The following is a 12,363-nucleotide window of genomic DNA, read 5'->3' on the forward strand; positions in this document are numbered from 1 at the left end:
TTATATGGAAGCATGCTTAGGTAGTGTAGATTCAAATTTGTTCAAATCATGACCCCCGGGGGTAGGGCGGGGCCAAAATGGCGGACAAAAGTTTTACATAGAAATATATAGGAAAATTCTTTAAAAATCTTCTTCTCAAGAATGACAAAGCCATAATTCATCTTATTTATATGGAAGCATGCTCAGGTAGTGTAGATTCAAATTTGTTCAAATCATGACCCCCGGGGGTAGGGCGGGGCCAAAATGGCCGACCAAAGTTTTACATAGAAATATATAGGAAAATTCTTTAAACATCTTCTTCTCAAGAATGGCAAAGCCATAATTCATCATATTTATATGGAAGCATGCTAAAGTAGTGTAGATTCCTGTTTGTTTAAATTATGACCCCCGGGGGTAGGGCGGGGCCAACATGGCCGACCAAAGTTTTACATAGAAATGTATAGGAAAATTCTTTTAAAATCTTCTTCTCAAGAATGACAAAGCCATAATTCATCTTATTTATATGGAAGCATGCTCAGGTAGTGTAGATTCAAGTTTGTTCAAATTATGACCCCCGGGGGTAGGGCGGGGCCAAAATGGCCGACCAAAGTTTTACATAGAAATATATAGGAAAATTCTTTAAACATTTTCTTCTCAAGAATGACAAAGCCATAATTTATCATATTTATATGGAAGCATGCTCAGGTAGTGTAGATTCAAATTTGTTCAAATCATGACCCCCGGGGGTAGGGCAGGGCAAAAAATGGCCGACCAAAGTTTTACATAGAAATATATAGATAATTCTTTAAAAATCTTCTTCTCAAGAATGACAAAGCCATAATTTATCATATTTATATGGAAGCATGCTCAGGTAGTGTAGATTCAAGTTTGTTCAAATTATGACCCCCGGGGGTAGGGCGGGGCCAGAATGGCCGACCAAAGTTTTACATAGAAATATATAGGAAAATTCTTTGAAAATCTTCTCATGAATGACAAAGCCATAATTTATCATATTTATATGGAAGCATGCTCAGGTAGTGTAGATTCAAATTTGTTCAAATCATGACCCCCGGGGGTAGGGCAGGGCAAAAATGGCCAACCAAAGTTTTACATAGAAATATATAGGAAAATTCTTTAAAAATGTTCTTCTCAAGAATGACAAAGCCATAATTTGTCATATTTATTTGGAAGCATGCTCAAGTAGTGTAGATTAAAATTTGTTCAAATCATGACCCCCGGGGGTAGGGCGGGGCTAAAATGGCCGACTTAAGTTTTTAAAGATATATATGTAGGAAAATTCTTTAAAAATCATTTTCTAAAAAATAGTTAATCCATGATTGGTCATGGGACTACTTTTGGATTTAAACTTTACAATAAACAGCCATTTTCTACTTTTCCTACCCTTAGTGCTCAGGTGAGCGATGTGGCCCATGGGCCTCTTGTTTTATTATTATTACTCAGTTGAAAGATTTTTTTTAAATCTTGCAAGTTTCTCTTTTGGATAAATTTTGATATGGGCTTTGTAGGAGAATCTGAAGAAATAAACTCGAAAAGAATATTGTTGAAAGATATAAACTATTTCCTTGATTTAAACTTTCAATTTAAACCAGAAGTCTCTGTCGAGACAGTAGCTCTACTGGTTTGTACTAATATAACAAAGGATGAGAAAAGAAGCCATTGACATCAGACCAACACTGTAGAAGTAGAAGCGTTTGAAAGGAATTTCACAGACATTTCTATTTTAGTAACAATGGCAACACTATCATCGAAATCAAAAACCGATGCACTATTTTATGTATCTCAATGTAGTCTACTTTTGTGCCAAGTAATATTGAAATCAGACCAAAATTGTAGGAGGAGTAGCGTTTTAAAGGAATTTCACAGAAAATTCTATTTTTAGTAACCATGGCAACACCGTTCATCGAAATCAAAAACCGATGCACTATTTAATGTATTTTAGTGAAGTCTACTTGTGTGCCAAGTAATATTAAATCAGACCAAAACTGTAGGAGGAGTAGCGTTTTAAAGGAATTTCACAGAAAATTCTATTTTTAGTAACCATGGCAACACTGTTCATCGAAATAAAAAACCAATGCACTATTATCTTAGTGTAGTCTACTTGTGTGCCAAGTTAGATTGAAATCAGACCGAAACTGTAGGAGGAGTAGCGTTTTGAAAAATTGTTTACAGACAGACGGACAGACAGACGGACGGACGACGGACACCTTACTATCGCATAAGCTCTTCTGGTCTCTGACCAGTAGAGATAAAAAAAAATCAAACTATTTTACAACAGTTAAATAAATAACATCTTATATTTTTGTCAAAATTCAAACAAGATATCTGAACGATGACTATTAATTGACAAACGTAGAAAAATACTTTTTGATTGCTTCCTTCAAGTGTAATAGAGATAATGTAAAGTTTGCTCTCATTGACACAAAAGGAAGATTTTGTTTTAAGATAAATAAAATTAAATCACATATCAGCATACGTTGAGCGTTTAAGGACTGTATGTGGATTTATCTATATAGAAACAAATTAGTTTATTTTTACCAACCATTCGTCCTGAATTGTACAATACATGGAAGAGACTGTCCCCTTGTATCGTTCACTGTCAGTACAAGCTCTCCAATCTCTGCACTCCAAACGTACTCTTTTATCGGAAATAGAATTGTTATGTTTCGTCCATCACAGCTTTGTCCATATATTTCAGGTAAAAATACAAAGGATGTTCGGGTAATATTTTCCTTTACTTTGGTAAAATTAACTTCTTGGATACCATCTGGACAGTTTACCACTTTGGCTGTAATATAATATGAGATAATTTAAGGTTTCATTTCTAAATATTCGTATCGTTAGTCATTTTAGTACTTTAGATAAAATTCATTCTTTGACTTTGTTTCTATATTTAATAGACCCGACACAAAGGTTGGTCTTTTAGCGCTTTCTCCGTTAAGGACATTGTGCTACTTACGTGCCTCTTTGCATATCTCTATAAAAAAATATTTTAGGCTAATTATCAAACGTTGAAGATAAAGAAACAATATTTTGTAGACTACGCATTTTATCACAATAAAGTGTATTTAGAGAAAAGTCCTTTCTCTTTAACTTTCTCTTATTGAAACTGATTTTTTTTTTCCTTTTCAAAAATTGCAAAATAAAACATGGACCCACCAATTTCACACTGCCTTCCTGTAAACCACGTGGTACATGCGCAATGAAACCCATTTCTTATATTGATGCAAGTTCCATTATTTAAACATGGCTTGCTGTCACACTTGCCGTAATCTTTATAAATGAAGGTTAATTATTTTGAGAGTAACTAAATGCAACAATACTAAATTTATCATACGAGGGTTGTTCGAAAAGTTCGTGGACTACTGATATTTATTTTAACCCTTAATTACATCCAAACATGCATTTAGTTATAATATTTAGGAAAAATAAGAAAAGGTTTCTAGTAAATTCATAAAGATTCTCGAAAAGCTTAAAAATAAATTCATATTTCTTATCTGTTATAAATCAATCTTGGTTTTTTAGCCATTCTTTACCTGATTCACACCGTGATCCGTTGTACCTGGACTGACAAGTACAGGTAAAACTGTCCCAGTTATTATGGCAAATACCTCCGTTCTTACATTGAGTGCTAGAGCAGTCGTTGATGTCTACAAAATAATAATGAAATTTTTCCAAAACCTGGAGACTTAAGCTAATCTAAATTGATGTATGATAGTAGTATTCCATTTAAAACAGATATTGATTTCCCCTTGAAAAAATCATGCATTTTGTCATTTATCAAGTGTAAACTACAGAACAGAATTCTTTTGTTATTTTGCATTTTATGGAACTCAAGTTGTTCACAAAGATTTTGCATTTGAACGAAATTTTCTTTATCGAGAAAGCTTCCTGTTTGAACGTGATTAAATATCTATTGAAAAAAAACAATAACAGGATTCTTATGAAGACGCCAAATCAAAGGTCTATGATTCTATTCCAAATCGATTTTGAAATGGATTAATTTTATCTAGATCTATACATTTCATCTAATCGACTTCAAGATGAACGAAATTTTCTTTATCGAGAAAGCTTCCTGTTTGAACGTGATTAAATATCTATTTTTAAAACTAATACGAAAAAAATAATTCAGTCTGCATTATTGCAATTGCAACTACCATTGAAAATTTGAAATAATAGTCACCAAAGTTTCATTATTGAAGAGGGTTATTCATGAAGAAGAAAAAAATTATTTCGGTGTTACATCCACTGTTGATAGAAAAACATAATAAAATTATTTTTTTTAAATATGAAATGTAAATATAATTTAAATAATGGAAATGTGATATGCTTGCAACCTGATTTTTTTTTTTTTTTTTTTTTTTTTTGCTTTTGAAATGAAGAAATGAATCTTGAATCACTATTTTATATCATCAATATTATTTTACTAGCGAACGTTATTTCAATATTAGTTAAAACCTGGTTTTGCTTTTCGAAATGCCTTTGAAACCAATATTGAATTAAATATTTCATTATAGTGAACGTTACTTTAAACCTGCTTTTGGTTTTGAAATGCATTCCCAGCTAACTGTCTCTGGTGATAATTATTATACATTGAAAAGGATTGTTTGTTACATACCTTCAAGACATGAATTTTTACATGCTTTTTTAAGGTGGGCCATGCTTTCCTTTGAGGACACACAGTCTGTCAATTCTTTACGTTGATTGTAGAAGCACACCTTTCTCTCTCGTTGCTGATATCCCATTCGACACGTAGAACTACATGTTGTCCATGAAGACCATGAGGCCCAGTCACAATATTCATAATTCCTATGATATATTAAACTGTTAAGCAAGAAGTGACTAAATGTGTATGAAAACCAAGAAATATTGTAATTTTGGGAAAAGGTATTCATACAAAAGTCCTTGTACGATACATCAAACAAACTGAAAGTATAAGAAACACTTGAAAAGCAAAAGGCAAAAGCCAATATCCTCATGTTCACAATAACAGGATTCTTATCAAGACGCCAAATCAAAGAATTCTTATTCTGTTCCGAATCGATATTCAATGGATTAAGTTTATCTACATTTTACCTAATCGACTTCAAGATGTTTGATAACACGTGATATTTAGAAGGTATCTAACATTGTTTTCGTAAAACAATGAGATCTGAAAGGTTGTTTTTTTCTCCGGTGTCCGTCTGTCTGTCTGTCGATCCGTCTGTCTGTAAACTTTTCACATTTTCGACTTCTTAAGAACCACTGGGTCAATTTCAACCAAACTTGCCACAAAGTATCCTTGGGTAAAGGGAATTCAAGTTTATAAAATGAAGGGCCACACCCTATTCAAAGGGGAGATAATTATAAATTAGTGAAAAATTAATGGCATCCTTTAAAAATATTCTTCTCAAGGACCACTGAGCCAGGAAAAATGAAACTTATATGAAAACATCCTCAGGTAGTGTAGATTCATTTTTGATTAAATCATGACCCCGGGGTGTATGGCGGGGCTACAATTGACGATCAAGTTTTACATATTAGAAATATATAAGAAAAATCTTTAAAAATCTTCTTCTCAAGAACCATTCGGCCAGGAAAGATGTAACTTATAAGAAAACATTATCAAGGAGTGTGGATTCAATTTTGTTCAAATCATGATCCCAGGGGTAGGGCGGGGCCACAATTGACGATCAAAGTTCTGCATAGGAATATATAGGAAAAATCTTTAAAAATCTTCTTCTGGAGGACCACTGGTCCAGGGAAGATAAAACTTATAATCATGGAAACATCCTCAGGAAGTTCAGAATTAAATTTGTTCAAATCATGACCCCCGGGGGTAGGGCAGGGCAGCAACTGACGATCAAAGTTTTACATAGGAATATATAGGAAAAATATCTAAAAAATTTTCTTCTCAAGAATAACTTGGCCAGGAAAGATAAAACTTATATGGAAACATCCTCAGGTAGTGTAGATTCAAATTGTTCAAATCATGACCCTAGGGGGTAAGACGGAACTACAACTGACGATCAAAGTTTTATATAGGAATATATAGGAAAAAACTTGAAGAATCATTTTCTCCAGACCCACTGGGCCAGGAAAGATTTAATTTATGTAAAAACATCCGCAGGTAGTGTAGATTCAAGTTTGTTCAAAGCATGACCCCGGATGTAGGGCGTGGCCACACTTGACGATTAAATTTTTACATAGGAATGATCGAATACATCGGAATTTTTTTAAAAACTCTTCTTTTTAAGAACCACAGAGTCATGATTTGTCATGTCTTTATGGAAGCATCCTCAGGTAGTGTTGATTCAAGTTTGTTCAAGTCATGACCGGATCAAAGTTAAACCTAAAATATTCAGGATTTTTTTTCCCAAGAACAGAAAAGCAAATGTTTAATCATATTGATATGGAGGCATCCTCAGGTAGTACAAAGTCATACTGGTTCAAATGATAGCCCCCAGGTGTAGGGCCAGGCCACAACGAGGCCAGGAGCCAATATGCTTAGGTGAGCGATGTGGCCCATGGGCCTCTTTTTTTTTAAACGGACGAAACGTCATGAGAAAAACATTATTTTCAAAAGAAATTACCATGATGATTAATGAAAAGTCTGTGCTGATAAACGTAATCTGCAAATTGGTTTTCTGTATTCAGGTTTTAATAAAATTAGATATTTTTCCAGTCTTCAGAAATAAATAAGTAACAAGTGGGCCCTCTTTTAGTGTTTCATTTGAGTGTTGCCAATCAAGTGAGTATTTTTTATTCATGGATTGTTTTAATGAATTCATAAAACTACTCTTAGTATAGGACATTATGTTCGGGATATCAAGAATTTTTAGTAATTTTTCTAATGAGGAGTACCAAGTTGTTTTTTGGACGAAATAAAGTTCTTTGCTACATATAAACGCATCTTTTAGTAAAAGGAAATCTGAATTTAAATTTTCTAATCTGTAGCAATATTTACGAGTGGTGATCAAAAAGTTCGCAAACTAATTGAATAACTTTCCATACAAGAAAAAATATTTGGTTTTAATGTTGATTATATTTTAAATTAATCCTCTCTGATTTTAATGCACATCAACCACCGTTCTGCGCATGCGCGAATCACGTGATATTGGCGGTCACGTGACCACCTCCGTAGCGTTCTGTCACAAAAGTTGAAAGATTTTTCCGAGTTTTATATTTCTTTCCATGTGAGGTAATTTTTATGACAAGAACAGTTCATTTGTCAGAAATGGTCATATCTCGGCAACAGAATGGGTGGATAATAATATCCTTTCCAAAAATAAGCATGGCGACCATTAAAACACAAATCTTCTGTCTCAGGAGAGACATTTATTCAAGGTGAATAGAGAATGGGTGCATCCTTTTTATCATATCTAATATGTTTAAAATCTAAAGTAAACAATATCTTAGGTATTTAATACTTATATCATTGTTCAAATATTCAACTATATTTCAAAGTGCTAATTGGAGGTCTTTAATAGCAAATTGCTTAACTAAAAATACATATCTTTTCAAACTTGCTTTTACTGGGCAAGATGACAAGTATCATTTTTAACCATCAGCCTTCCTTCACTAAAACGATTAATCCAAGCATTAATTGAATTTATAGGAACTCATTTATCTCAATAAAGTGTGTATAAATTATTATATGATACTGTAGAGGGATTTCTAAGATATACAATAAATTGTACAGTCGTTTGTTGAACGAGTTCGTCTGAAATAACCATTTTTCGTCACAAGTGACCTAACTAGTGAGGTCATTTTCACATTGTGAAGTCATAAACAAGGAGAGAAACTTTATTCAGCATAAGCTATTTATAGAACTTGTGTATGGCCATGTGTGTACCGAATTTCATTCTAATCTGAATTGTGGTTTTGTAGATATAGAGAAAGTTTGCGAACTTTTTGATCACCCCTCGTAAGTAACATGTTGATAATATCATAATGTAAAGGATATCTATACCTAATTCCGAAACAGAGGCATGGTTCATACTTTTTCTATTCAAACCCAGTATAGTTTTACAAAACTTGATGTGTAAATTTTCAACTGTAAAGTTTTTATAGTATAGTTGCATCAATACTTGATTAGATTGCTTTATTTTTGAGTTATTAACATTAAATATTCCCCATATTTCTGAGCCGTATATGTACTGAATGAATTGTTTGAAATAATATCTTATTTGTTCGAACACATTTCCAAATCATTTGAAACATATACATTTACCTTTCTCGACCATTGTTATTAACCTGGCGCTTCAACTGAATTGTTCTCATAAAATTGGGCAGATTTAATAACACACCCAGATCAGAAAGAATATGTAAAAATTGCACGCTTTATCAAATTGAAGATGAAGAACATTTCCTTATTCACTGTAGCAAATTTACAAAGGAAAGAGAAGACCTATAATTTAACTTGATCTCATCTAAAGTAAAACATTTTACAGAATTGCCTGATAAACAAAAATTATTCTGGATTCTAAATTGCGAAGAACTAGATATACTAAACTCTCTTGGAAGATTTTTACAAAAACACTACCATAAGTTTTAAGAATGTGACTTTTTAAAAATATATATTGTTATTATTAATTATGTAAAAGTATGATACTTCCAAGTATATGATTTAGCAATGTATGCATATGTATAATGTACTGTATATATACCTAATATGTTGACGGTGCGACCGTTAGGGCGAGCGCAGATACTTATCCAGTTTTCATTTTGATCGGACTCGTCAAACCGCACGTGACATTCGGCGCGTCTAAGATCCTGACGTCATATGACGTCGTATGCATGTTGCAATATCAAAATCAGGCCTAAACAGGGCTGATTTTAAATAAATGAATGAACCGTTTTATTGACTATTTTCTGCAACAATTTCATTACATCAGGGCAAGGTTTTTGTTCGTCTAACTTTTTTGTTCTTATTCTCGCGAGACCGTTGCTTTAGCGTTGTGTGCTAAGCGTTGCATTGTGGGTCAAAATTACTGCGTCTAAAAATTCTATTGAATGAATGTGCTGTAGTCCGAATTTTCTCTTCGCCCAGGCGTTGTCGTTAGAGCTTGCAGTTACGAGCGTCGCTTGGCGACGCTCGCTGCGCTCGCTATAAACAATTAATTCAGTCTTATGTTCATATGAAGTATTTTGGGTATTCCCCTACTTGTATGTCTTTTCTATCAATCAAGCGATCCTTTCCCTCTTATGTATATGTATATTGTATTTCATGTAAATGATCATAATTATTATATACATTTTAACAATGTACTTTCTTTTTGCCCCATGAGGGCCCTTAATTGGTCAATAAACGCATTGTATATCTCTATACAGCACTTCGTTAAAACGAAAATAGAAAAGGTGATAAAAAAGTATTTCATTAACAATCAACCGGTTTCACCGTAAGGGGACTAAAAATATGCGAGTGGTAAGGTTTCCAGTATTTGTTAGCTGCAATAATGTAGCCCTCTTCCCCTTTTTTTTATTTTGGGAGAGGGCTCCAACTCCTTTAGGATCTCCGTAATGGTGCAATGCGGGAGCGATTCACTCCCGCGCGAATTTCGGCTCAAATTGTCAGTAAACGGCTATTAAATTAACATGCCTTACCCGGACTTCCAAAATGTAGTTATCCAAGACATAAATCGATCCAAAAATATACAGAACAATCTATATATCGCTTATTTTTTCGTGTATGTCAACATCACAACTTAAATTTATCCGCCATGTTTACTGACCTTGACAGATTTTATTTTGGCTAAATATCGCTGTTTACGTAAAAATAACACTTGGAATGGTTTTATTTATCAATGTTTACTTATACTATTCATCACAATTATATAAACACCGACACCTCCTTTATTGATCGAGTTATTCTAAATTTCAAGCGCAAGTCTCAGTACGTCACGCGTGTACTGTCATGGCTGCTTAGTAGAAACTACAGGTGAAATTCAGAATTTTGGCTTTAGGTGGGAATAAAGCGAACACTCAGATTTATTTTACATGATTTTCGCGTTAAACGGGCTTTGTTGTCGACAGTGAATAAAAATCTCGTCTTATTAGAAGTAAGTTGAATGTAAAAACAATCAATTATTTATTCTGCCTGCAGTCGCCCGTATTAATAAGATATTTTTGCACCATTACGGAGATGCTGTGGAATCGCCCTCTCCAGAAAACATCATGCAGATAAAAAAAAATCGGAGAGGGCTACATTATTGCAGCCAAGTAATACATTTGTCTGTTTTCAGATTACATGTAGTATACAGTTTTTGCTGTTATGATTGCAAGCTATTTCACATATTTTACAATTCAGTTATTATAATTGTGAAGCTGTATTTTCCCACATCTCTGTTTGCCCTAATGTCCTCCAAAATTCAAATTTTTACTATTATGTACCAACTCTTCTCTTCTCACTAGTTTTTCCATTGAACATTATTCAATATTGAAGAACCTTTATTATACATACATACATACATATACATCAAGATGAAATTTGAAAGCCATGGCTCCATGTGAAACGTTTATCAAATTAACCGAGTTTTAATGCAGTTCAGATTAACCGCTTTCTGATCTCTTCTGATTTAAAGCTTCTTGATCCACCACACACAGTACTCTTTTTTAAAGGAGGTGTGAAATCATATGCATGATATGGTTGTCAACAATGGATAAGGACGCCAACTTGTACTTGGAAAGAGGTTGTACGGTATGCATGGTATGTGGATCAAAAGAAAATTTAAAACGATGTACTCGATGTAAAGGGGTTGTTTATTGTTGTCGTCAGCACCAGATTCAGGACTGGCCTTCTCATAAATTAAGCTGCAGTCCAAACCAGGCTATCGACACAGTCACGAATTCGAAACTGAAAGTAAACAAACAGACTGCCGAAAAGGACACATGCTTACGAAATGGAAACAACGATTCTGTAAACAAATCAGGTGCAACTAATAATGATTTCATTGAATTTGACAGTAACCCCTTCAAGGAAATAAATTTCAAGAAACCACTTTCCTCAGAAGGTTCGAAACTTGCTGAGTTTGTTCTTCATTATTTGAACAAAAATAACTTTTGCATTGTGGATGGAATTTTCTCTGACACACATTTACGGAAGGTTTTAGAAGAAATAAAAATTCTAAATGCAGAAGGATGTCTGAAACTCGGTCGGCTATCGGGGGGTCGTACGAGTGCTCAAGAATCATTAAAAATGACAAAGATTGAGATAAGAAATGACACCATATACTGGGCTGAAGGAACGGAGTCACGACATCACAACATCAACAAAGTGGTGCAAAAAATGGACTCTGTCTTATCTACCCTTAATTGTTACTTTGATGGAAAATACTTTATCAATGGAAGAACAAAGGTACTACAGGCATATTATACATACAGAACTTTATAGTTATTGTTATAATGTACATAGGCATCAGAGGTTTAACCCCCCCCCCCCCCCATTCATCACCAGGGCTTAATGGACATTTTTCCCCACAAATTAATATATTTATTTCACTTATTCATCAAGTGTTCAATAGGAAAAGAAATCGTAAAAACGCCAAAATAATCCCTCCACAAAAAATACCCCTTATAATGTATAGTGGGGTATTTTTTGTGAAGCGATTATTTTGGGGGTTTTACGATTTTTTTCCTATTGTACATGTACATATGATTAAGAAGCGTAATAAATATATATGATGAATAAGTGTAATAAATATGATTGTGGGGAAAATGGCCTATAAGCCCCGGGGTTGAATATCGGGAGGGGGGGGGTCCTGTCCACGGGTACCTATAGATGATATGGAACACTTTTAAGGGGAAGGGGGTAATCAAAAGTACGATGCTCATTTTCATTGAGTAATTACTTCATTTCCACTTTTGTATGTATAGCTACGAAATGAAAGCTACTGAATGCCAAAAAGCTAAAAGATGACATTTTTTCTTCAGGTCATGATTGCATGTTATCCTGGTAATGGTTCCTACTACAGACGTCACGTAGATAATCCGAGCGGCGACGGACGTGTTATCACGTGCATTCTCTATCTCAACAGAGACTGGAGGCCTAAGGTTAGTTTACTCTACACAAATACACTTAAAATTTGTGTAAAGTGAGTACTATTACAATACACGCGATATATATGATGATTTTTAATAAAATTTTGTTATTCTTGTATACTTGAAAAAAATGTTTTAACACTTTATAAGAGTTATGTTTCTTTTGTCATGAACAGATCCCGAAGACAAAGTAAGAATTCCAAACATTTTTTTCGAAATGATGAGTGTTCCCTTATTTGTATATAGGAAGTTCTAAACGCCAATGAAATTATTTTGTTTTACTTGAAAAATTTCGCGCTATGCAGGTAATGTTGCGCATATTTAATTTAAATCTGGGATGCCTGCCAA

General features: G+C 33.8%; 1 protein-coding gene and 1 long non-coding RNA gene across 2 annotated transcripts; one reads left to right on the top strand and one right to left on the bottom strand.

Annotated features, from left to right (window-relative positions):
- Nucleotides 1-2,542: 2,542 nt before the first annotated feature.
- LOC134228895 (uncharacterized) lies at nt 2,543-3,636 on the bottom strand. The gene is made up of 4 exons (XR_009984099.1): nt 3,534-3,636; nt 3,157-3,270; nt 2,957-2,974; nt 2,543-2,785 (listed from the first exon to the last, which is right to left on the bottom strand). It is a non-coding gene; the product is annotated as an uncharacterized LOC134228895 (long non-coding RNA).
- A 7,020-nt stretch (nt 3,637-10,656) lies between these two features.
- LOC134228943 (egl nine homolog 1-like) lies at nt 10,657-12,027 on the top strand (the record flags this gene model as incomplete). Its single annotated transcript, XM_062710640.1, has 2 exons — nt 10,657-11,332; nt 11,908-12,027. Coding segments are annotated over exons 1-2 (771 nt in total), but the record flags the coding sequence as incomplete, so codon positions are not given.
- Nucleotides 12,028-12,363: the final 336 nt, after the last annotated feature.

This window comes from Saccostrea cucullata, unplaced genomic scaffold, assembly GCF_032062105.1.
Source record: "Saccostrea cucullata isolate Sc308-1 unplaced genomic scaffold, CSIRO_AGI_Scuc_v1 ctg2303, whole genome shotgun sequence".
NCBI classification, from domain to species: Eukaryota; Metazoa; Mollusca; class Bivalvia; order Ostreida; family Ostreidae; genus Saccostrea; species Saccostrea cuccullata.